This window comes from Cyprinodon variegatus, unplaced genomic scaffold, assembly GCF_000732505.1.
Source record: "Cyprinodon variegatus isolate N-32 unplaced genomic scaffold, C_variegatus-1.0 Scaffold348, whole genome shotgun sequence".
Classification (NCBI taxonomy): Eukaryota; Metazoa; Chordata; class Actinopteri; order Cyprinodontiformes; family Cyprinodontidae; genus Cyprinodon; species Cyprinodon variegatus.
Window position 1 is genome coordinate 767,241 of NW_015150801.1, and position 27,111 is coordinate 794,351.

Sequence of the window (27,111 nt, forward strand, 5' to 3'; positions counted from 1 at the left end):
ACAGATATTAAAATACTTTGAGTGAACATACCTATTTTAACGAATCCTGTCTATAGAGAATATTTCCTTAAATACCTGTGTAATTTGGGTAATTTTTAAGTTTGGTCATGCTGTTTTATGATTCTCTGTTTCTTAAAATAATGGGATTAAATCTTTATCCGTAAGGGTTGCAGTGAGGCTGGTGCCTATTTCCAGCAGTCTATGCACAGGGCATTCCTTGGATAGGTTGCTGGGCAACAGAGAGAAGCACAACCATGAACGCAAACATTTACACCTAAATACAGCTTAGAGAGGCCAGATAACCTAACTGTTATGTTCTTGGCACTGATGACTGGCTTAATTAGTCACTCCGTTCACCTGTCTAACTCTGCCAGGTTTTTCATCATGTTCATCTGATCCACCTGCTCTTGCCTCTACTTAAGGAGCTTGCATCCAGTCATCAAGTCGAGATTATTCTTGTTCTCTCTAGCCAGTGTTGAGAGTGTTTTTAGTTTCCTTGGTATTTCTGATTTCCTGATCCTGACCTGTTCTGCCTCTAAACCACTTAGCCTGCCTGTTCCCTTCTGAACGGTTTGCCTGAACTCTCTTTGGACTCCTGGATCTCTGAGCCTTCCTGTTCTGATCTGTCTTGCTTGAATACTGGGTCTTTCTGTTCTAAATCTTGACACTAACAGCCATGTTTTTGAACTCATAATGGAAGCCAGAGTACCCAGAGAGAACCCAAGCATGCACAAGAAGAACTTGAAAACTCCATGCAGAAAGACCTGACTTTAGTCAAGAATTAAACCCATTTACCACTTTTACCACTGTTGCAAGGCAACATATATATTTATATAGAGCTTTTTTCAAGTAAGGAAACTTTATTAAAGCACTTTACACATTGTAGCAAAAGCTGCTCTGGGGCTCAGCGAGGCTGCCACCATCAGTAGGCAATGCAGGTGAAGTGTCTTGCTTAAGGACACAAAGACACCGAAAGCAGGAGCTGGGGCTTGAACCAACAACCCTCTGTTTTTTTTCTACTTTTAGCTTTTAAAATGATTACATTTTTTCTGTGCTATCTCTAACTTGTTCTAAATTTCCGTCAGCTTTGAGTCCAAATATGCTTGTCCAGCCTCCATAATCAGACTCCTGGGCTTGTAAATTTAACCTTAATATTTCATCCACCTTATGCAATCTTCAGATCATTTAAATAATCATTTAAATTATTTATTTGCCTTTTAAACTGTTTATTTTTAAAGAAAAAAAAAGCTAGACCACCAAGCATTTGACAAATATCAGAAAAGCATTCTATAACAAAAAGCAGCCATTGTAATGTATGTGGTAAAAAAAAAAAGAAAACATTTGGGCATTTGCATATTATACTGCATAAGTTCACTTTTCTGTTTTAGTTAGTGGAGGTTATTTTGTTGAAAGCAAATTCTACTTTATTTTATTATATTATGATGTAAAATTTCAAGAAGACCTGTAATGTTTGTATTTGATGGTCTCAATTTTTGAGTTAACAAGCGCTATCATTTAGCGCCCCCTATTGTGTATTTAGAAATTCCGCTGAACCAATCAGAGACGCTGACACAGCCTCACAGCGCTTCCATGCGCTCTTGTTGCTGATTGGTTGTTTCCCTTTTGACTAACCAGCGCAATACAGTGCCAGAGCGTCGCGGAGGGAGGGGATATTTTAATGGCCGTCAGTAGCACTTCAACATGGAAAAACTCCGGATTATTCATTATCTATAAACTTCTTTAGCTCTGCCTCCGTTTTAAAATATTTTATTTTATATCCCCCTGTGCTACAGAGAAGCATTTGGGTAAGATATGTTTTTCTAGTGCTCTTTCTGTTGCAGTGGACGGACTTTACCCGCTTGATTGGTGCGTGAGTAGCTGATGAGGCCTAACCGGCTGGCTAGGAGACAAGCAGACGGTTAGCTTGAGTTGAAAGGTATAGTATGTTCCAATTTTCTTTATTCCCACTTTTATTTAATACTGTAATATATGAAATACATCCATATGGATATATCCATGCGAACAGTCTCTTTTAAAACAAATGCTTACTTCATTTAATCTTCGCAGGGTAGAAATGTAAACAAGAGACTTGCGTTAGCCTTGTTAGCAGTGCCTAAGCTAACAGCTAATAGCTAACTTCATAGCAGTTAACTTTATATGCGGGCCAGCCTGGATCTAACAGATGTTGATACGTTATCCGCTCTGTTGGCAAGTCAAGCAGATATTTGAACTCACTCCCGGGCCTTATGGCTGTTTATAACCCCTCTCTGTTTGTGTGTCGTCTTAAGAAGACTGGACCGTTTTTATTAAAGCTTGAGCTAACAATGCTAACTTAGGCTTGCCACCATCACTTAGCCCAACTTTGTCAAATTAATTTGCATAGAACTCTATTCAATGATTATAAACTTAAACTGTAATGAGTGTAAAACTGTCTTGCAAGTCTTATATTTAGGAGTGAAGCCACCTTAAAGAAGGATTGCTGCGTTATATTATCCAATTTCTTTTAAACCAATGACTTGCTTGTTTTCCAATTTGAAATTGGGCTTTGTGTCATGGTCAGACATGGTTATTTGTATACATCATGTATTGCTGTAAAATATGAGGCAAGCAACAATCAAGAATTTGAAATGCTTGTATTTTTCAGTGAATTCACTTTATTTATATAGCACCAATTCACAGCATGTAATCTCAAGGCAATTTCAATTCCACCAGATCATACAAATTGATTAAAAGTTTTCTATCTAAGTAAAACCAGTTCATGGCATCCACTCATTTAGTCAAAGGTAATCCCTCACAACAAGTATGCTTCCCTTTAACAGGAAGAACCTCCAGCAGAACTAGACTTAGTGTGAGCAGCCATCTGTTGAGGCCAACTTTCTAAGACCATATTGAAGGTTTTTAACAATCCATAATTAAACAAGTAAATATAACCACAGAAGATCAAAGGGTTACCTGTTTGGTTTTAAAGAATGAGTCATGACAGTTTTTCTGAAATTCTTGATTTGTATGTGGACTTCTACTGTAACCATTGCACATGCAGTATTTATTTTTAGTTTTGCATTCCCATGCATAAAGATAATCGAACTTTAAAATGGACCAATCTAATGGTTTGTCATTTTATGAAATCTCCATACTACAAACTTTGTTTTTGGTTTTTTTGCTTGTAAACTGAATTGATGCCTGCAGCTATCATCTATAGTTAATTTCAAAGGTCTCAGGTTATGACCTGTAATCAAAGCAAAATAACTGTCATGTCAGTTTCAAACTTAACCTTGGAAGGTACAAACTGAAGTGATGACTACTTTAATTCATACCTAAGCTCTTTTTCATACCAACAGAAAAGAAAAAGGTGCAAAATTGTAAAAGAGTTAATTTTTCAGCAGCTATTAACATCAGACACTAGCTAAGTTTTATTTTAATAATCATCACTTTAAGTTTGATATTAGTGTGGATTTTAAATGATTGTCTGTTTGTTTATTTGCAGAGAATATGTAACATACAGCAGCCAACATGACATCCAGATTTGGTAAAACCTACAACCGCAAGGGAGGGGAGGCTAATTCCAAATTTGAAGAAGTTTTCTCCAACAAAAAGCCCACCCTGACCACCAAATGGGGGGAGACCACCTACAAGGCTCATCTGGGTGGCAAAAACACTTTGCTAAACCAGGGCGCACCTGAAGTCTCCAAAAGGCCAAGGCTTGAGGACAGCGACAGTGAAGATCCATTTGGGTTTGACAGCGATGAAGAAACCAAGGCTGTAGCTTCTGGTAATGCTCCTGACCTGAAAGTACCACAACAGAATGTACCAAAAACAGTTCCAGCACAGAACAGAGTGACTGCTGCTGTTGTGACATCTGCACAGAGCTCTGCAAGTATAACAGCAACATTTGCAAGTGAGTTGCCCCTTTATATAAACTGCCTGTTTTGGAATAGATATCAATGATTGATGCTGTATGTTTAATTCTGTCTTCTTTTCTAAAATCGGCTTTTAAAGTTTCTTTTTTGTGCATTTTTTATTATCATCCATTGATTTCCTTTCTCTGTCTACAGGTAAGCAAACGTCAGAGAAGGATGTTAAAAACAACCAGCCATGGTACAAGAGTGCACTGGCTGGCAACCAAAAACCTGTATATGTGACCTACGTCTCAGAGACTGTCCTCATTGATAATGAAAACGTGTCATTATGCCAGATGCCCGTTTCTTCTTTTACTAATGTAGATGCCACCATTTCGGCAAACATACCAGGAGGAATACAAAACATCCAGCCTGCATGCTCTTATGATGGGTCCCTGTCAGAGGAAATGAAAACTGAGGACCAGGAGCTTTCCACAGAGCCCCCCCCACAACCGGTGGACAACATTCCCCCTTCCCCGTTCACCTTAAGAGCCTCAAACTGCAAGAAATACCAACGGCCCCACCGGTCTAATAAAACGCTAACTGAATCTGGCGAGAGCTACAATGAAACACCAGCCGACCCTGTGAATGCCCAAGATAAATCCAACAGTGTCCTTTCTGCTAGTGCTAGCAGCAGTGCTAACACAGCAACCAAGCCTCCAGGCAGAGGGGGTGGAAGGGTGCGGGACTACACGGTTCTGCACCCATCCTGCTTGTCCGTGTGCAATGTCACTATCCAAGACTCAATAGAGCGCAGCATCGACGAATTCGTGGCACAACCTACCCCCGCTGACCTTGGGGAAGCAGGTCAGATGAAGAAGAAGTCGGACACACAGCCACCTAAACCTACTCGGTACGGTTGGTTTGAAAATTGTTATCCAAAGTATGTAAAAGTGTCATTTAAAAAAAAGGATTGTACAAGATTTGAATCTTAAGTTATACCAAATATTTATTGCTTTATAGGAAGCTTAAAATATTATTTTGAAATATTTCCATATTTGTATTGGTTTTTGATGCAGTCTGTTTACAAACACCCTTGGCTATTTTGAAATCTAGCCAAGTTGGAACTGAAATTTAAATGTAATGTCACACACAGTCATTTTGTATTTGTGATATTTATGCTTTAGTGTATCAGGAAGGAAAATGATCAGCTCATATTTAGATGATATCCTGATCTCTCAAGATATCCTTTCTGACATTCTGTCTATTGTCACTTTTTATAGGAGTTTGAAAGATAGGTTCATATTTTAAAAGTATGTTGGATGGCCATATTTTTCTACTTAAGCTTTATATTTAATTAGATACACTACAAATTGAGCTATGCAATGTTCAAACTGTTAAAACTAAAAGTAAAGCAAAGTCCCTGTCCCAGAATTGGTAATAAAAAAAAAATCCAGAGCCCGGTTGGTAAGCAGCTGCCATCTGTAACCCTAAGCAAATTCTCTGCTCTGAGTAAGATTACAATTTCTATCTAAATTTCTTCTCATGCCTCGGGTTATTTGATACATGTACATTATAAAGTGTTATTTAAAGAATTGGTCCCGAGGTATCTCTTTTCAGGAAAAGGAACAGGAGAGAAAAAGCTTCAAGGTTTTAACACAGAGCTTTCCTTAATACTTTGAACATCAGAAATCTGTTTTTTGTAGAGTATTTAATTGTAAATAGGTTGAACTGCATTTCGAAAATCATCATACTTTATGTTTTACACAACATCCAAACTTTATTAAAAGTGGTTCTGCAGTTTGTGCATGGGTCAATATGGCAAAAATAAAACCCACATTTGTATTGCATAGTGTTATTAAGTAAATTCTGATACAAAAAGAAACATTTTAATCGTGCATATCTGATTTTTGTTTTGTTTTGTAGGTTCAGGCCTGCTCAGACAAAGACAAAGAAAACTAAAGCAGAGACAAAGCTGGAATTCTTTGGGTTTGAGGACAAAGATGCTGAAGGAGATGATGCAAGCTCAGAGGGGCCTATGGCAGGCAAAAGTAGCTACAAGATCAAGTATTTTGGCTTTGATGATCTTAGTGAGAGTGACAGTGATGAGGAGACCTCTCAGGCCAAAGAGAAAAAGGCCAAGAGGGCAGCCGCAGCCTTGGCTGCTCTGAGCTCCAGCGTTGACAGTCCCCATACCAGTGACTCTCAGGACAGTCAAGCCAGCAGCAATACAGGTGAGAACAGGTGAAGTTTTCAAAAGATGAAGTTATAAGGGAGTAACTTTATATTTGCCTGTGTTAGAGTTGTCTGCTTCATGCTTATCAGTGATAGAATGCATAGAAAAGGTATCCTTATAGAATAAAACGATATATTGGTCACTTGTATTGTCTGTTATCATACACCTGTTTAAATAGCTTAATAGAAATGCCTATTTATGAAAGCATAATTGGGGTCATGAGGGTCTTTAGGAGTAAAATTAAAGTTTATCACCGTAGAAATTGTGTGTGTATATATATATATATAGTTGTAACATAATTTCTGCCAAAACTGTTGTATAGTTTAAAGGCCTGTTTACTTCTCTTCAAGTAAAGCGGCTTTTGTGATGAAAAGATGTTTGAGGGTTGCACTCAAGAAAAACTTTCCAAATCTGCTCAGCTAGTGCCAAATGGTTATTTGAGGAGGCAGTTTGATGCCACGCTGTACTGAGGTCCCTGCTGGGGAAATGAACAAATTGTTGCATTGCCAGTATGTTTTGTTTCTGTAAATCTCGACCATCCAATCCAATAAATAGCAGAATAAGCTGTTATTGTCAAAGAGGATTTGTTATATTTATATTATTTATTTTTTCTGTTGGTTGCTTTCCTGCAAACACTGCCCATCCTGCAAGTCCATCTTCATGGCAATGTAGAAATATTGGAGGGGAATGCTCTCAAATTGTGTTAGATTCCTTTCAAGAAGCAATGTTGCCCAATTGAAATAATTAGTCATTTACGAGGAGAACTCACTTTGTGTGCTCAGCATATTTTAAAACCATTCTTAACTTCTCCAACAGATGCTTTTGAGTTCTCTGATGATTCCAGTCCTGGTGTCGCTGAGGGACAGAAAGGGCGACCGGGGAAGCAAGGTGACAGATCCAAGGATTCAGCCACTGGTCTTAAAAAGATTTTCAGTGGACCCAAAAAGGTAACTTTCTTTATTCATAGGTTTTCAGCCTGTTTTCATTTAGAAGTGTTTTTGTGAAGCTGAATTGATTTTTCTAAGAATTCCAGTAAGTAATCAAACTACCTGCCCCCCTTTTTTAAATTTAAAATATTCAGCACACTCTGTTTTTAGCAGAGGTTTTATACGTGCAAGTCGTATCAAACTTTTTCACAGCCGTCTGAATGACAAGATATTTTTATCATGAAAAGAAAAAAGGAGATTTGACCTACTTCCATATGTGCTACCAAATCTTAGAAGTATCAGAGAGTTTTCACTGTCTACAGTCTGAGCGGTTATGCCACATTTTATCCAGTTTTTACATCATTCTGCTGTGTGAACGTAGCTTTAGTTGTGCATTTATTTTTTAACTCCTGCTTTGAAAGCACACCAGAAACGAGCATTAAGTGGAAGCTGGTTTCCCAGGTTTGCTCCTATCCCTGCTTAGATATAACAGTTCTCAGCTTCAGCTCCTCTAACTGCGGGACTTTTTGCCATGTGTCTAACTAAATTTAAGGATAATGCATTATACCATGATTTTAGAACCAAAAAAGAAAGCACCATTCCTAGTGAGACAGCGGTGAAGGGTGTGTAGGAGTGCATTGGCTTGCCTGCACTGCAAAATGAAAATAGCTTTGAGAGCAGGTTGCACCACAAACCTGCACAGACGTATCAGAACTGTCCATCATGAGATGGACAGTTCTAAAACGTTACGCGGTTACTGAAGAGTTTGGTTTCTTTTCTAAAGATTTGATAGCATGTTTAATTTCTACAGCATACAAAATGAGACAAGTGCTGCAGATGTCAAAGTGTACTCTTTCATAAATAAAAAAAAAACAGAATTGTTTACTTGCATTTCCTATTCTTTGTTTTTTCTATCACTTATAAAATAAGTTTAAGCAGTTGCCTAAAATATCTGCAGGATCATTTTATTTTTTATCTCTTTTAATAGAATAATCAAATATCCGACTACTAAAATAATGAGTTGTAGCCCTGATGTTTCATGCTTAAATTTTACATTTCCATGTTGCTATTATTAACTTGGGCTGTGTTTTTATTAGATTTACAGGTCAGTGTGTTGACCCTGATATATGGACAATATTTCTGTGTTTTCTGTACACCAGGAGGAAAATAGGTGATAGTAGTGATTTGTGGCCTTGTCATCACAATCTTTATTTTTCAAGTCTCCCAGTGATTGTACAAAAAAATTATTCAACATAAGCAGCAGTAAAGGAGAACAGCATGGCAAACCAGTCTCAGCATGGGACAAAATACACACAATGTTTAAAAATGTTACTAACAGTAGTGGTGGTTTAAACAAATGAGGAAACGGCTGTGTTAATTATGATGAGACATTAAATGCAGACATAAATGCACCGAAGCATTGATCTCCATGAGTGTTTAGATAAAGATATTAAATAAAAAGTGCTATAAAATAAATGGGACGAAACATTATTGTAGAAAATGGAAATAAAACTTAATTACACATTCCAACAAGTGTTTTAACATTGATTAATAACTTTATTATACAGAAAGGGTTAAGTAAATAGATTTGAAATAAATGTGAACTAAACATCCACTAAAACTACTGATTTAACTTAAGGTTAGTTTGATCAGGAAGGAATCACAGTGACTAGACAAAAATCTGTGCTTGAAACTTAAAGAAATCTTTAGTTACCTTTTTAAAAACCTCAATACTCTGTAATACTCTTAGATCTTATGAGAAGTAGTTTCACAGCTGAGGGTTGAGAAAAAAAGTTGTGATGTATATTTTTTATCTGTTTTAGATGGGATTAATAAATGCTAAGTAAAACTACTCTAAAATATGAGATACTTTTCTGTTTTTTCTGGTTCCGTAATTCAGATGTAATTTCGGTTTAATCTTGATGACATCATCAGACCATGGTGTTAAGTCATTCTTAGATGAACAGAGGCCTTTTCTCAATATGTGTACCTGTGCATGCTCGTGTTCTTGTGAAACGTGATCAGCCTCAGCCCTGGTACTGGACCAAGAACGGACAAAGTCCCTGTATGTTCTCGCCCCTCTCTATTTACCGATCATGCATCAGAGCAGACTTGTCAGTTCTTGAGATTGACAGCTGTCCCAGCATGCACCGTTGCAGCAGCTTCCGGGTTAGAACTCACAGACCTCAGAGTATTAAATTAAAAGATACATTTTCTGTTGCCGTTCTATAGAATTGCGGTTTAAGATCATTTGAGGTGAGAACATTATAGTTTTAAGCATTACTATTTGGCCCATTTACTGAACCAAGCGGCCCCCTGAGGCTAACTGCACCCAGGGCTAAAAGGCTGGTTATACTCCCACAGCAGTGTGTAGCAGTGAGCTTGTTGCAGGTATGACGCAGATATTTTTGATTTATGCTCCATATTGAAGCGTTGTCTGCGCTGTTTGTTCCACGCCACAACGCCAAAGGGGAAAATCCCGAACTAGCTATGGGTCTAGATACAGCTGAGGCCGTGAGGAAATGGGGCAAATTTGTCCGACAACGGGCGCACACGAGGGCGAAAAAGAGCAGGGATCTAGGTGGAAAAAGGGTCTCAGCGATCTCACGCACCTCGCTCTTCTAGCTGGTCCAAATTCGCCAGTCGTTTTCCACAATGGCGGTCATACAAACAAAACAAGCCTGTAAGGTACCAAACAGGAGATGTAGATTTGACCAATCAGAGGCCTCCTGTCTGCGGCACTGTCACCTACAATTTGGAAGAGGTGCAGCAGAGTGTCTGCAGAGATGTCTCTGCGTTCACTGGGACACCGACGCAGACGACCTAGTTTCTAAGTATAATTTTAGCCCATCTGCAGCAACACTCTCTCAGCATAGCCAGGTGTAAAGTACTGCTGGCTCTGATGGTGGTATTTATAATTGTTTTTGTTTGTTTTATTTGGTAAAATATTAGGTTGATTTGTGTTTATCTGACTGTGTTAATTATTCCCCCACTGAATGAGAAAAGTAATATTTTATTATTATCTATAGACTATTAATAACAGGAGGTGAAATGCAGCTCCAGACAAGCTGAGCGTGTGGTGACGTCATGAGTACGTTTCTGTTCCAATTGATTTATGCTGTGTGCTCCCGTTCTCCCCAAGTCCACACTTACCTTTGTTCTTCTCAAGAACATACTTGGCTAGGACACAAGTCCGTACTCACGTTCTTGTGAATTGAGAAATGGCCAGAGTAAATGTAGGGTTATGTAGAGTGACTGGAGTATTGCCTCATATTTCTTTTTTTACTTAATAATTCGTCTCTGATTAGTAGTGTTTACGGAGCACATTCTCTTCTTTTATTTAAATCACATTTTGTAATGGCTTTGGGTTATTTGTGTACAGTCCCTCCATATTTGTGAGTGTACCATTGACATTATTATCAGCATAACTTGGTACATTGCCTGCGTAATATGTACTTGAGTCACAGAATGTGTCGTTTACAGGAAATGTTCTGTTCTGTATGGAGATTCTTGAGCCCCCACACTGACCCTGCAGTGCCCCGTTCCATTAACTGAAATTTTACTAAAATATACACAATAAGCTGAATGCTATGGTTGGAAATTTCATTTGTGACTCAGTCTATTTACAGGCCAGTGACTAATAAAACTGACCGACTGGGCAGCAAAACAGCGCTTTCCTCAAATCCAAACCTTTTTTTTTAATTAAAAAAGTAAATGAGGAAAATAACCTTTATTGGTTTGTTCGTATTACTCTGATAATACCAACTATATTTCATGGTTCCTGCTTTAAAAAAAGGGGGTTATGCTGTTTTAATTTCACAGCCTGTCTCATCGTACTGAATGTATGATTATCTTGAGCTTTGTGCTAAACAAAACTTTAATTTCTGTGGTTTTAGTCTCCTTCTAAAGCTGTGTACAATGCTCGACACTGGAACCAGCCTGAACCTGAGGAGGTACCTGTGCCTCCACTATCTAGAGCTCAGACCTCTCCGGTAAGATTACTCTGGGCTTAAATCTTTTATTTATGTGTAATTTTTAAGTGTGAGGTGTGTTTAACAATAATTTTTAATATTTTTTTTATAACTACTGTAGAGTTAATATGTTCTATAAGGAGTATTTTGTAAAGCAAGGCCAAAAGAAGGTCTTTTAGATAAAGATGTATATGGTAATTTAGTAGTTGGAAGTGCTCCTTATTTTATTTCTCAAGTATATATATATATTTTTTTTAACAGATGAAGTAAAATGAGATGTGAATGAAAAGTGAACTTATCATCTTCCTCTGATCTGAATTTACCCCATGGAAACTGAACTTTTTGTTCCTAGACAAAGAACTCTGTCACATGCTTTTAGGTTTAGTTTTTAACTTTGCCCTATCTCATCTGACATCTGTTAAAAACACTTATTTACACGTGTGTGCATAAACTGTTAAGCAGGGGGAAACCTTGTAGACATGCCATTATTCAGATTTTGTTACTTTGGTCAGGATTTCTTTTCTTTGCTTATTTTCCTCTTAAGGCCATTTTATCGAGCAGCACCAAGGACAGCAACTCTCATAAAGACGATGGCTTGTTCAAAGCCCCGCCACCCCCACCAAAAGTCATCAAAATGGAGACCCTCCCTACACGACCCAACCAGGAGATAGTCACAGCACTCAAATGCAGGAAAGAAGACAAAGAGGTAGGTTGAAGGCATGAGGAGATGGATTCTCTGCACTTTACATTCTGGATATTATGGATCAGTTGTTTGAAAAGATGCAATGATAAATTATTTATTAAGATTCTGATTTTATACATATTTTTTCCCTAGGAACGGGAATAAGAGAAACAAAAGTTGTGTGTTTCTTAATAAAGTTAGTGTTATTGAATTAATGAGAAATAAAAGAAGACCTTTAGAGTAGAATATTTAGTCCGATCTATATCAGATTTTTTCTTACATTTATTGTATTATCTTTTGCCTTTGAACTCAATAGTGCATCAATAGCACATATTATTACTGGTTGTTGTGTGAATGGATAGAGAATAATTACTGTATTTAATTTGGATGCATAGAATTATTTTGGCTCCTGACTTCTCTTTGGAACTAATCAGGACAAAAAAAAGCCAATTCTGATCTGTGGCTGACTGACTGGTGCTTCTCTAATTGTTTTGTTTTTTGCTTTCACATCTAATCTGTCTTTTTTGGTACAGATTGTAGGATAATGGGATGGCGTTTATTTGATGAATATCTAGCTCATTATTGTTTGTTCAATGCCCACTGTGAGTAAAGAAAACAAGGATGGCTGCTAATGATTTAAACTCCCTCATGTTTTCAGTTATAGATGGGCCTTTCTAGGCTCCGATCACGCTGTTGGCCACAGATCCCCTTAAGTGCAGAGGTGTTGCCGCACACTAATGCTATAGCTATTCCTTCCCATGTCACATGGAGTCCACTCAACACTCTAGTTGCAGCTGGTAAACGTACAGAAGGAACTGCTGATCAGGCCTCAAGGTTACATGCTGAGCCGTTATTGATGAGGCAAATTAGCACAGTCAGCGATTGCCGGTAATGGAACCATCTGAGGGAAATAACAGCGAGAGCTGTTCCATCGATATCCGTGCAAATGTGTTTGCCTGAGCTGATTGTGTCTCTGGACAGATGCGCTGCCTTCCAATTAGCTGTAATTAACCCCATTCCTCTTGCAACAGCTGTACACAGTGGTGCAGCATGTGAAGCACTTCAATGACGTGGTGGAGTTCGGGGAGAATCAAGAGTTTACTGACGACTTTGAGTACCTGGAGACGGGACTGAAGAGCAGTCAGCCACTTAACACAAGATGCCTTAGGTGAGTGGAGGGAAACGCTTGCTGCTTGTTTCTTGACTGCTGCAGAGAAGCTCTTCAAAGATGCTTTAATAAAGATAGTTTGGAAGTCCTACTTTCATATTGGTACATTTTAGTCACAACAGTCTTGATGAACTTGGGATAGCTCATGTAGCTCTTAGGTTATTCACCAACAGCTCATGAATTTTCAGGTCTGGTTTGTCAGAGAAGAAAGATGATCTGTGAACATCTTTATTTCTGTGTAGCCATGGGACACGAAATGGAACAATTCTACCATCATAGCATTTGCCCATAAATTATACCATTAACTGTACAATATAAAACAAATGCTTTCAATTACAATATAAGTAAATGGTTGAAGCCAGGACTGTTCCTTTGCAAATATATTTTCTTTTCATTAGTTTTAACACAAGTATAACAAGCTGATGTTTTCTGGTTCATCACTTAGGCTATGTGCTTTGTTACACAGAAATGCAGGTCGTGGCGTTATTGCTACACTTTGAACGGCATAATGTAAGGGGTTTGCACTCCGCATAATTTATGCTTTCATGTGACCTTAGAAATGATACAACAGCCAATATTCTTCTTTTAGTTGAGAGAGAAAAGAGCGTAGCTTTATTTTAGCAAGCTAAATGACCTATCAACAGCAGATGGGGGAGGGACAGTGCTGTAATACTCTATGCTTCATAGATCTGGATAAATCTAGGGTCGCAGCATTTTAAAGTGACTTCTGAGATTTTTCATAGCTGGTACCCAAATCATTCCTATTCCCATCATTTGTTGGTCGTATGTTTAAATAAAGTCGCAGGTGTTCTGCTTAAAAGTTGGAATGTACTCCGTAGAAACAATAGAAATCCACAGCTAAACAGATGGAAAATTACAGTAAATTGCCTGTCTCACATTCTGGCTTATTATATTGAACAAAGAATCCTAAATAGTGCTGTTGTGTTCTTCTTTTTTATTTTTTCCCACCCTCTTATTCACTTTGTCTTTCAGTATAATAAGCCTGGCCACACGATGTGCCATGCCGAGTTTCAGGATGCACCTGCGGGCCAGAGGAAAAGTGGCTCAGGTCTTCAAAATCCTCAGTGATGCTCCACAGCATCCGGTCAGTCAACGTATTTTCTCTCTGTCTACTGTTTGCTTTATGCGAATATGTTGCATCTGTGTAACATGTAGACTGGCAGCATAAACACAACCTTCAGGGTCATACTAAACCATGTCTAAATTTGGTTCTGGAAAGCTTGTAATTATGAAGGACATACGGATTTATTGTGCCTTGGTGATCTGTGTTGATGGTCTATATACAATAAACGTGATCAATGCCTTCTTTTTTTTGTATATTTAAAAGTCTTATGATTTCCCTTATGTGTTGTCAATAAATAATCATAAATAAGGAATTTTCTTTTACTTGTATTGCTTGTTTTGTAGTTTTAAATTCAATCTAATTTAATGTAGGACTTTGAAATTATTCTTTATAATTTTTCTTTTAAATTACTAAAGCTGAGCTTATGTTTTTCCTTTTTATATAAATTAGAACCTTGCTCTGTGCACTGCTGCCCTGATGTACATCCTGAGTAGAGATCGCCTGAACATGGATCTGGACCGAGCATGTCTGGAGCTAATGATCAAGCTGCTGGAGTTAGACCAGGACTACTCAGGCCATGAGGATCAGCTAACTGCAAAGGAAGTGGCAAAAGTCAAGGAGAAGATCCGAAAGCTGTGTGAGACCGTGCACAACAAGCATCTCGACTTGGAAAACATCACGGTAAGTTGTCCTTTAAAACTTCTAGACTTGGTGAAACTTCCAGATGGGTGGTTTCTGACGAGGCTTAAGATTCCTTTTTTGAGGACCATCTGTATCTGGCTTTTATTTATTTTGTATAATTGCAGTTTCATTTCCAAGAGCTTTTTGTTATAGAGCAGCAGGTTAGGAGCTGTTGAACCAGCTCCATCTGCCTCTTGGTGATCAGTTTATTGAGGAATAAGACGGATCAACTCTATGGACCTGTCAAATATAACATATTTCTGAGAGTCAACCTCAATATGTTTCGCAAGATCTTGTCTAACAAAAAATTATAACATTGCTGATTTGAAGGGGTTCATTGTTGTGCACCCTGATGGAGTGACGATCTGAATGTAGGTGGATTATATATACCGTATTTTCACGACCATAAGGCGCACCATACTAAAAGGCGCAGTCTCAGTTATGTGTGCCATTACTGTATTTAACACACACATAAGGCGCACCGGACTATAGGGCGCAGGTTTTATATACAGGTACATGTCCTTTGCTACGTTTAAATACCTCTACTGCGTATTTAAAAATAAGAGTGGGAGCAAAACTGAGTATGATTGTGCTTTATTCATGTATTTATTACAAAGTATTAATCAAACCTGGGAGCTCGCTGTGAGACAGACACATCGCTAATGACACAGAGCGCTGTGATCACTCGTCAACTGTTTATTGACGCATAAATTAACTTAAAATGCAGAAATCTGCCGGCAGAATATGTTCGCTTTTATTATCCTGGTGCCTGCAGTTTAGATTATTTAGATGAAAAACACCTACCAGCTGCCGCAGTGAACCACGAGGAGGCGACCCGGCCAGAGGCTGCTGTTGAATGGGATTCCTACTGACAGTGCACCGCCGGTATGTGGGGGTCTGAGCGGCTCCAACAGAAATAATATTGAAAGGTGGGATGGTAATCTGGATGAAATGACTGCAATGAATACGTTTTCAGGTGGACTTTCTCACTTAAAAACATATTAAAACTACTTTATTCCCACTGATCACATCAAATATAGCTGCAAGGCAGAGAAAGGATAGAGTAGCTCCGCTAAACACGCGTCAGACACACTTTTGCACCGCGGCAGCCAGAGCAGCAAAGCTGCTTCAGCCGCGCGTCAGAACTAACTGGTACAAGCAGCAAAAATGAAGCAGCAGACGCATGAACGTAGCATTACTTTGAACGGTCGTTCACACCGATGTCGAGCGGTTGAAGTTCCTTTGTCAGACCTCCCGGAATAACAGCAAGCACAGCGTTCATTTGTTTCACCATGTTTTTTACATCGGCTGTGAGATGGGCACGCATGGAGTCACAGATTAACAGCGATGGTGATGCGTGGAAAAAAACCACCTGGTTCTCCTTACATACACCTCCCTCAGCCACACTTTCATCATCTCCTCAATGAGGAGATGATGAAAGTTCTTTTATACACAATCCGCACACACACTTCCCCTTTAAGGTTCTCATGGTGGTCTCAAAAGTCCACAGTAACAACACACATAGGGCGCACCGCACTATAGGGCACGCTGCACATTTTCAATGAAAAAAAGACGTTTACATGCGCCTTATAGTCACGTAAATACGGTATGTTTGTTTAGAACAGCCAGGCATCCAGTGTCTGGGTACATGAAACTGACCACTCAAAATATTATGAGAGCTTAACCTTTCATCCTCATAACATTCTTCCATACTTAACCGACATCTTGACTGCCGCACCATCTCCTCTTCAAACGTTTCATTGCTTAATTAAACGGAAAGACTCGCATGCTTTATTTTGCAGCACACATACAAAAGAGCAGCACATTCTGTATGTTTCTCCAGGCAGCAGCCTAATCAACAACGGTCAGAGAATCTCAAACCATGGGGCAAACGCTCCTTTGGTGTGACAGCAGCTAAAAGCCACACAACCTAACCTAACCCCCCTTCATGTTAAGTTTGCTCCTGGGTTTTCCTAGGTCTGTCTGTGCCCTAACCCGGGGTTCTTGCCAGAAGTGTTGGATTCTGCTTTGTAAATTTCTCCACTGTCAATAAAGTAAATAAATTATAGCTTCCCTACAGTTGAGCTTATGGCGTTCCATCCTCCACTTTAAGCATCTTAATGAACTATGACCTGTTCGAGCTCTGCACATGTATTTTGCTTGGTAGGCAACAATTGTGTTGTGGGCTACCCCACACGAGAGGAAGCCAGTGTTTTGTCAGATGCTGTTTCACTGGATTGTGAAAGCCATCTCTTTTGCCTACAGCTGCAGAGATTTGTAACCTCATCAAGGGTTGAGGGCACATTTTGCTAGAGGTGTGTCTACCTCTCGGGCCCTCTTCTATGCAGTGGAGTCGCTCTCCTCCTCTGAGCAAGCAAGCTGCAGACAGCCAGGACATTGACTGCTTGCTAAAACAGAAAACTGACTGATGCTTTACATGTTTTCACCGAAGTCTCCAACAACACAGAAAAGTTATGTTTTTTTTTTTAAGAGTCACTACAGTGGTCTGAAAACTCAATCTAGTGATAATCTTTGGCAGCAGTGTCTCTTTGGCTCTCTCTCCCTCCCTCTCTCCCCAACGTTCTCCTCAACTATGGTGTAATTTTTGTGCCACCAACCTGCGAGCACATGTACCAGTCTGAGTATAAAGAACTGAAATATCCAGAAGGTGAAGGAATTATAAAAGCAAATGGGATGCAAGATTTTAAAAAGCAAAAATAAATTACAAAGACAAGGTTGAGTGTGAACTGAGTCAGAAATATTGGAAAAAAAAAGAAGAATGCCTGTAGGGGTCTGAACACAAAAGGAAGAAAGCAAAAAGCTTTTCCTCAGTATACAGACCCTGCTGGCCTTGTAAATGATTTGAATTCCCATTACTCTTGGTTTGACAAAAAATGACTTGAGAGATAAAATTCATTCCATTTGTACTTAGAATGCACCGTTCCATATAAAACCCTGATCTCTGAATTTCAGTATCCGTCTTTCTTTTTACAGGTCTGATGAATACGACATGTAAAAAAAAGACTAAACATATCGTTTTTTTATGGCCACACAGACAAGTGCCCTAGGTGTCATTGAAAAAATAGTCTATGTATTTTTCAGACTTTCATGAAAAGATCAGATACAGGTTGCATATTGGAACAAACTTTGGATTTGGGTCACTTCAGGTTGCAGTGTAAACGTAGCTAAAAACTCCTGGGTAGAGATCAAAACATTTCTGAAAATCTGAGAGATGTATCCTCTAATTTCTGTTTTGTAAATACCAGTGGTGGTAATAATGTCTGAACTCTGTCTGCAGGTTGTGTTTCCTCTCCACTTGTTTTCTCTGTTTACTAATGAGTTGTAATTTCCCAGCTAAGCTTTCTATCTGGTCGGGTACGCTGATGGCATGCCCTGCTGGTTCCTGGCCCTAAAGATGTGAATAGATGTTCCTTTTTTGTTTACACCTAGTTCTAGTTCAATGAAAGCTTTCTGGACTGTAATATCAGGAAAAAAACAGGGAGTATTTCCTGAGATGTGACCTACTGTCCCATAAAAGGCAGCCAGTGGAACATTCCACTGTATTCAAACACCTGCCAACAATCATAGCTGACAAGCCAACCTTCCAGCAGCTTAAAAGATGCTAGACTGCCTCTTTTTTCCTAGGGAAACCAAGGGTCTCCAATGACCGTAAACCCACCTTGCAATTGGTACACATGACACCTACTGATGTTGTCTTCTCTTTTATACTGTATACAGTTGTTCTGACACAGACATACATTAAACAGGGTAAAATTTAGGTTTGCAATGACCCAGTAAAAATACTGCAACCTGTATTTAAGCTGCTGCTGCCACCCAGGGGCATGCCAAGGGTCTCATTAACAGCAACAAAAAAATACCTAGTGTTAAGGGCTTTGAGCTTGGAATCCTGAGGTTCTGAGTTCGAGCCACACTCCCACAGAGTGCCACTCTGGGTTTCTGAGCAAAGACCCGTAACCCCACACCTCTCCCCTGGCGCTGCACAATGGCAGTTCCAAAGGGATGGGTTAAATGCAGAGGCACATTTCTCCAATGAATATAGTTATATTCAAACATTTAATAGATCATTGTAATTAATGATACAACAGTTAAAGCTTTCAGTTTATTGAGTTTATGAAGTGTTTGCTTGTGTAAACTGATGTCAAAGTCAAAACGCCCTTAAAAAAACAAAAAAAAAAACAAGTGAACAATAAAGGTATTTTCTTGCACCAAACTTTTACCCACACCTTATTGTTATATTGTTTTTACTTAAAAGCTCCTTATTCAGCAAAATAAAAATTGGTATGTATAGATTTAACTCCAAATAAGTGTACTTCTGTAGAAGTGTGGTGCATAAACGATTATTTCGAAAATCAGGACCATGTTGTATTAACACTTTTTTAATTTAGTTGATTTAATCTTATTTTGTTTGTTCTATTTTTGATTATTCATATCACCAAGCTAGATAATAAAAATAGCTCATTATATAATTAATCTAATCTATACATGTATCTTTTTTTATAGACGGGTCATCTTGCCATGGAGGCGTTATTATCTCTGACATCTAAACGGGCGGGTGATTGGTTCAAAGAAGAACTGCGGCTATTGGGAGGCCTGGACCACATTGTCGATAAAGGTCTGTGTGTGTTGAATGCTGTGTGTGATTGCGGCCTGCTTGATGGCTTAAAAATGTGAAAGGGCAAGTGAAAAGATTTTGTTGTTTTGCCACAGTGAAAGAGTGTGTGGAGAACTTGAGCCAAGAAGATGACAAGGAGAAGCTCGTAGAATCTCTTTGGGGAGCCGAGAGGTGTCTGAGAGTCCTTGAAAGTGTAAGAACAATCTTTTAAAGTTTTTCAAACTTGTTCAAAAGGGAGACAGAGGGGCAAAACAGGTTGATTTCTGTGTTTTTTTTTCTTTCTCTGAGATACAAACTGTTTCGTTGGATAAAAAACTGTTAAACCAATTTTGTGCCTCTTCTGGTTCCATTTTAAATCTTTCCCTATTTGTATCTTAATCTGCTAACAGGTGACTTTGCAGAACGCAGAAAATCAGGGATATCTGATTGCCTACAAAGACTCTCAGCTCATCGTTTCCTCAGCCAGGTGAGCACTGACTGTTGTTTGAGTCACCATATCTACCTTAAATGGGTTTCTCATGAGTATGTGCAACCAAGGAGGTAAACATGTTTGAAAAGATTGATCCGACAATTAAAATTCAACAATCAGAGATTGCATTTTGGCCCAGCCTACTTGTGACGGTCTTCAAAATTTGAGTTTTGTTTGCAACTCAATTGGACGTAGGACACAACCTTGCTCAGTGTATCCATAAAATAAACTCACGAACAAGGACTTAAAGGACCTAACATAGTTTAGTGGCATGCCTTTTTGTGGCATAATGTATTTTTAGTCTTTAAGATTGGGTTATAACTTGAAAAGAGGAAATACAAAAGAAAAGAAAAAGACCGATCATAACTTGAAGTATTGATCTAGACTTGTCTAAAAGGTGGTCCTTTTGCATTCAGAAAACAATCTAAGTTGCCCAATCTTCTTGGCCTTACATCTTTCTGCCTTTTCCCGACATTTTTCATCCATGTTTCTGCCCTATTTCCGCCTTTTCCGCTCTGTATGATTTCTCACAAAAGCCCTTTCTATTTCTGTCAACAGAGCTTTGCGGTACTGCGAAGATATGATCCAGCGGTACAGCAGGGCGCTAAACAACAGCTCTTTGTCATCATCGGGTGCAACCCTGCCACACTGTAGCTTCAGCAACGTGGGCAAGGCGGTGGAGGACTGCATGAGGGCTGTCATAGGGGTGCTCCTCAACCTCACACATGATAATGGTATTTCAACTTGAAGGTTTTATTTTAGCATCTTTAAGGAGAAAGCATTCACTGGGCGCATACTTAAATTTTATTCCAAGTGGACTTGTTGTTTTCTTTGTTCTTTTACTTGTATAGCTAAGAAAAAAAATGGTATGTTTACTGAAATGAGCTGCTTGGCAGGGTATAGTTCAGTGGTGTAGGCCGAGGTCAGTAATGATCAATATATTTGTTTACAGAATGGGGAAGCACGAAGACCGGGGAGCAGGAGCAGCTAATGATCACCGCTCTAAACTGTGTCCTGCGAGTCCCACGCTACATCCCACAGGAGCAGCGATTTGAAGTGCGAGTTTTGGTAAGTTACACCACATAAGGGAGCCCTGAATTGTTTTTGTTTGAGAGTAAAAAATATTATCCTTCTAACTTTCTTCTCTCTCTCTGGTTTGTATTCATCAGGGTTTGGGGCTTTTAATTAACCTGGTAGAGTACAGCTCCAGAAACCGTCACAGTTTGGTGGACATGGAGTACAGTGTGGATGACGCGGGTCTGGAAGACAGCCTGATGCAGCCTGCTGATCCGACACAATCAGAGACAGCAGCGCAATCGGCTGAGACTGAGGGAGACCAGGCTGACACGCCGAAGCCTGCAGGAGCTTTAGCTGCCCTGGTGAAGGTAGAAACTGACAAATGTGCTCCTCTCATTGTAGATCCTTTATTTAGAGTCAAATTATTGGACTTATTACTTAGAATAATTGTGCAGAATTTAATTTTCACAACTCTATCAACTTTTATCCAAATCTCCTTTCCTAGAAATCTAGGTCTATGCTTCTGTTTGTTCTTTCCATTGCCGTAGAGAATGGTTTTGTTCAACACTTTCCCTCTAAAAGGCTGGTTTATTCCCTGCAGGTATCTGCAGATTAAATTTGAAGAAAATGTAAAAATCAGTGTTACTTCACGCCAACTATAATCCCCCAGCCATTTATGCTAGATATTTATTTAAAGGAATTTTTTTTTCTGAAAAGAGATTTATATGGTTAGTTGATAGGTTATTTCAGCTGACCCTTAACCCAGAAAGTCAGCACATCATGCACACAACCTTTTCAAGTTTTTACACTGGATGCCCTTTCTGACACCAGGAATGAAGTGTAGGAGGAAGAAAATCTTTGTTTTTATAATTGCAACGTTTGGTTTTTAAAGGGTTAAATGTCACTGAATCTTTTGGTCTTTTTATTTCCCTTTTAGAAACTGTTTATGGAAAGCAAAAGAGCAAGTGGTTATTTGACTTTTGTTTTAAAGTTTAACGGTTTCTCTTCAAAAAGGGACAGTTGGAAATGTAATTTTCTATTTCATATAACAAAATGAGTTTTAATATCTGTTCTCACTTTTCCTCTCCCAGACACGCTCTCTATCATAAGGGAAATAATGCAGGTCCATGTCTTTGTTAAAGCTCCAAATGTATCTCAGGGGTTCCCATCAAATTTACTCAATTTTAGAATCTCATGTTTCTTGCAGAACTTTTTTTTTGCTCCCCTACATGTGACATCTACACTAAGATTTCTGTGGATGACAGGCCTTGTTTAGCCTTGCCAAAAATCATGCCGAGTACGGTTCTAAAAATATTTTATATCTGTGGTAAAATGGCGCAGGCATCCTGTCAAATTTGGCACACGTCTCCAATAAGTGACCACATTTAGAAAGAAGTTTTTGTTTTTACCCCTTCCTAAAAGGAAAATGAAGACCAAAGATTATAATCACCAATAAAACACATGCACAGGATTCTTTAGAAGCATATTGGGTATACAGCTAATGTGAATTCTTTCCAACTTATGTGCAAATGAGCTCCATTTATAACTGATTTAGTTATTGAAGCAGAAACCTATAATCTAGAAAAGAACAGATGATATGGACTGTAGAGGACCTTAAATGCATTTGCTGAAAAATTACATTGGGCAATTATTACTAACTAGAAAAGCGCTAGGAGGCTCAGACCTCCGTCAAGCAGCACATTTTGTTCCATATCATGCATTCTACCGATAGCTAAAAGTCACACATGATCTGGATCATTACCAAATTTTAATAAATTGTTCCTTGGCATGAGGTGCACCTTTGTAAGCCATTTCCTTAAAAATATTTCCTAAGTTTCTAAATGAGGTACAGAGTGTGTCTGCAGCCTTTGGTGTTTGTTCTGCTCTCACCTCCTTCATTCACTTTGAATGAATTGAAGCGAGGCATGGTTCATTTGTTCTGTGTTTTTATCTTCAGTATAATACTTCTGGACCTTTGAGTCTGATGCTTAAACGATGCATACTTAGTGCTGCCACCCTCTGGTTTAGGGGGGAACTGCTTGTTGTGCCAATTAATGTTGAAAAATACTTTAAAATGTTCCTGCATCTGGATTATTATCTAGATCATCACCAGAACTTAATGGGTTGTTTCTTGGACTGAGATGAACTTTTGGTACAAATTTAATCAAAATCCAGTTTTAATTTAAACAGACAGACAAACATGCACACAAACTCTACCACAACCAACCTCCTTGGCGGAGCAAATAAGAAACCCTCAAACTGATTGTTATAGGACTGTATAAACTCTAGTCATAACAGGGTTGTTATCTGTTGTAAATAGTTTTTAAAGCATGTAGATGCAGTAGAATGGTTAGAGGTAAAGCATTGTTTAGAAAAAGATTCCTGTCCAAAAGTTGAAATGTGGATTCATATCAAGATTCTGTTTTTTATGCTGGAAAGGATTTATGGGTTGGTTACTGGATGTTTTGTTTTTGTCTGCATATTTAAAATAAGTTGGAAAGAACAATATTTTAAATTCCATGTTTTTACATTTTTTTAAATCTAAAACCATTTTGTTTGGTTTCACTACTTAGAAGAAAAGCCCTGTTACTGATAGCTTGGTGCTGAGTTAACTGCTCTTATTTTTCCACCAGCTCTTCCTTGAGAGAGAGCGTGCTGCCATCCTGGCTGAGGCAAAGACAGACGACCTCATCAGCGAGGCTCCTAAGCCGGCCCTGGACAAAAGCGGAGAGTGGCAGGAAACGTCGGGTGAAATCCAGTGGGTTGCATCTGAAACAAACGACAGCCAAACTGAAAAGAAAGAGGAAGAGGATGAAGAATTGGACCTAAATAAAGGTAGATTTAGCAGGGATTATTGTGTAGCTTTAGTCTAATTACATTCTATGACTTCCAAAAATTATTAAGAATAAATCCCAGAATTAAAATGGATTAATGCTTAAAGAGTAGTAAAAGTTACTTTTATAATTTTATTTTTATGCCTACATGATTGAATACATCTTCCATTAGATATTTAAACCAGTGAGAATAACTTTGTTTTCCTGTTTTGTTACAGCTCTGCAGCATGCAGGCAAACATATGGAGGACAGCATCGTTGCCTCCTACACAGCTCTGTTACTAGGCTGCCTCTGTCAGGGTAGCCAGGTGAGGATAAGACTAACACACATTTACACAATCTATATGCTGAGGATCTACTCTCACTCTAAGTTCACTGCTCTCCCTGTCGCCCTCAGATAAATGTGACTACAGTGAGACAGAACCTTCCTAAAGGGGATTTTTCTATAATGACAGAAATGCTGAAGAAGTTCTTGAGTTTCATGAACCTCACTGTAAGTATGACCGACAGGGTAAACTCTGTTATCTGGGTTGTATAGTAGGTCTAACATGGCTAAGAGGAATAATAGAGGCATTCCAGAACCTTCCGTGTTACAATGATGTGATACTAAAATATCAAATAAGGCATCAGATGCTGTCCAATTCTAACATGATCATAAAATTAAGAAAAAAAAATGGCTTTAAAAAGTATTTGCATCTTTTTTGCTCTTTAAATTCCAAATGCATTTTCTTACGTTTAATGGATTTGGAAACTTAGGATAATTGCACTTTTTTTTTTTTTTTATTTAAGCTGCTAAAGGTCAGTTATTTTATTCTCTAACCTCCACAATGTTATTACAAATACAGGCAGATTTTTAAAATTGGTTTACAGAACTATTGCATCTTGTAACTGAACATGTATAGGAGCCCTATTAAAGGATTTAGATTTCTTTAATTTCACTCTGAATTCACCCGCAGGTTGGAACTTGATGTGTTTATTGTGCAGAATGTGCTCCTTGCTGTTCTGGTTTTGTATAGTATTGCCAACAGCTCATATTAGCTGGGTAATTAGTCAGGCTACATGCACAGGTAGGAAACCTGCTGTCAGGTATTTTACTGACAAGCTTCCCGCTGCCTTCCAAGTTTACTTTCAAAACAGCCTTGGTTTAATAAGAGGGATTTAATTGGTAGACAACATGGCTCGTTTCTTGGAAGCGATCAGCACCATTCTGAAACCGGTTGGGAAGACGGTGCTTCTGTACACTCAGGGGGGAGAAAACCCCCCCAAATATTCAGATTCAGTCTGCATTTTGTCTAACATCTATCTGAATGAAGGAAAATGCATATAAATTGCTAGTGATAACATAGTAAAAATATAATTTTTTAAAAAATCATTATTTAAAGTCCCTTAGCTGTTTCAGTCCTTGGATGTGACTTACCAGTTACAAATAATTTCAGTTTCTCTTATAAAAAAAAGATCTTCATGTTCTGTCAGCTGAGATGAATATAAAAGATTGTTAATTGGGATCATTTATTTTCTACTTGGTAGATTCTAAAGGCTTCTAAACCATTTGCACAGACTTTATTAGCAGTTATGAAAAGCTGCCATTAATATATAAATTGTGATCAATCTCAGAAATGATGCCTGAGCTGCAAGCTCCTAGTAGTAATTAAAAAAAGATGGCTGATTGTTTGAACTGCTCAACAGTATTTATCAGTTGGGATTCATTCTGTCAGAACTGATGACTGAAACAATGTGTTTCATATTTTCTTTTTTTTTATTTGAGCAGAAGCTGAAATTATAAGCTGTAAAAATGTTTCCTCTGCGTGTTTAAGGCTTCAGAACACTTCTAACCCTTTTGTTTTCCTTTCCGTCTCCCCACACAGTGTGCAATGGGCACCACAGGACAGAAGTCTATCTCACGGGTCATCGACTACCTGGAACACTGTTAACACACGTTGAACCACAACAAACTCAGACTCTTCTGCACATTTAAAGGGGTCGAGATATTCCCTGGGTCCATTGATGTCACACTCCCATGACCTCATTTGGCTACCCCTTTGATGCATACATGATGCTTTGTGTGTAAACTCTCTAAATCATCTGTTTCGGTCCCTTTCTGGAGCACAGCCTGAACCAAAGCCCTGTTAGCTGATGGACGTTTAACTTTTTTTTTCCTGTCATGTCATGCCCAGATTCATTCTTATTTCTCCGTTGCACAGATTATTTCCTAAATAATTCTGCAAGATGCTTAATAATAAGTGGACTGACATTTGAAATGGACTCGAAGTGGATCTCCCTATGCATCATCCCAAAAGGTTTGACAACAATAAGCCGCTGAGGAGGAGTCATGTTCGCTGTCAGGTTCTGATTTCTGGCTGCGCAGCTGAAGTGTGAAGCCTTGAATCAGATTTTATGGATCATTACATTTTAATCTCTGCCTATCCACGTCCAAGCCAAGGGTGAAATAATTGATCAGCAGGGAAATCAATCATCTTCATGGACTTCAGAATGATGTCTTTATGAAAACCAGTGTGGAATGATTTTGAATGCAATTTTCATTTTTTCCCATTCATGCTTACAATTAGTGTGAATGTTTAAGGGAGTTTTAAAGCTTGGGTTTTGTTTTTAATCTGTGCTATAAAGCAGTTTTAGCTGTTTAACATGTTTTTAGATTTTTTTTTTTCTCCTGCAGGACATTTTTCCTACCCTTCGATAAAGCGATCATGTCAGGATGTCCTCCGTATGACTGAGACTGGCAGTAGGGAACTACCTGCTGCCATTGGGCTTTTATTTCCTTTCACCCATATTTGTTTATATTTTAGTTAATTTAAATTTTAACTAATTCAACAGTGGTGTTCCTATATCCACATTAACTCAACTAGAGCACATAATTATTTCAATGATGGTTTTCTTTGTTTAAAATGCAATGAAATAATTTTAAGAATTGTATTTAATTTAATGTTTTATCTCCTTGTCTTGAATGGATTTTTTTTTTTAAACCAAGCTGGACTGTTTTATTTTAATATAATCATGTGATTGACTTTGCAGATTTAGTTTGTGGCCCGAGTTTAAACAAAAATATATTTGATTCTGAACCTCTGATTCTTTTTGTGTCTGCTTTAGACACCGCGTCCTAAACTCCAGATTATTTATTCTGCCTTGGTGTCATTCCACCTGTGCTTTACTCACCTTTAACTCTGAAAAGCCTCTTGTCGTGTACTGCTCTCCTGTTCGATTACTGAACCGATTTACAGCCATAATTGTATAAACGTCAGTTTGATCTGGTTTTGTAGGGCTGCGGTGAACATAACTTGCAACTGTGTTTACTGTCAATTACTTTAAAAAAATTTCTTCTGAAGTAAGTTTTAGAATGTAAATACTTGTGTACATATACATAACTGGACATTTAAATTACGTAGACTTCTTTTCCCCCTCCCGCTCCTCTAAGCTGATATCTTATTTTATACTATATTTCTGATTTGTTTGAGGAAAAAAACAAAAATATAAAAAAAAAACAATGGCAAGAGGAAAAAAAAATGTTTGTACCCGTTTTGAGAACGTAGTCTCTGGTTACGTGTAAATAGTTGTATCTG

At 38.4% G+C, this 27,111-nt stretch overlaps 1 protein-coding gene across 1 annotated transcript; it reads left to right on the forward strand.

The window, feature by feature from the left end:
* Positions 1-1,648: 1,648 nt before the first annotated feature.
* On the forward strand, positions 1,649-27,111 carry LOC107091708 (wings apart-like protein homolog). Its single transcript, XM_015385795.1, has 20 exons — positions 1,649-1,936; positions 3,485-3,895; positions 4,053-4,749; positions 5,763-6,070; positions 6,889-7,019; positions 10,895-10,990; positions 11,514-11,675; positions 12,683-12,819; positions 13,813-13,924; positions 14,354-14,584; positions 19,106-19,217; positions 19,313-19,410; positions 19,607-19,683; positions 20,245-20,420; positions 20,639-20,754; positions 20,856-21,071; positions 23,337-23,538; positions 23,756-23,844; positions 23,934-24,029; positions 25,402-27,111. The coding sequence occupies exons 2-20, from the start codon at positions 3,511-3,513 to the stop codon at positions 25,465-25,467; spliced, it is 3,507 nt and encodes a 1,168-aa protein (XP_015241281.1). The 5' UTR covers positions 1,649-1,936; positions 3,485-3,510; the 3' UTR covers positions 25,468-27,111.

Bases quoted from the DNA above. Each gene is read 5' to 3' on its own strand.
- LOC107091708 (XM_015385795.1), top strand. From the start codon at position 3,511: ATGACATCCAGATTTGGTAAAACCTACAACCGCAAGGGAGGGGAGGCT. The intron at 11,676-12,682 runs GTAGGTTGAAGG...CTCTTGCAACAG, and splicing joins GCAGGAAAGAAGACAAAGAG to CTGTACACAGTGGTGCAGCA. The intron at 20,421-20,638 runs GTATTTCAACTT...ATTTGTTTACAG, and splicing joins CAACCTCACACATGATAATG to AATGGGGAAGCACGAAGACC.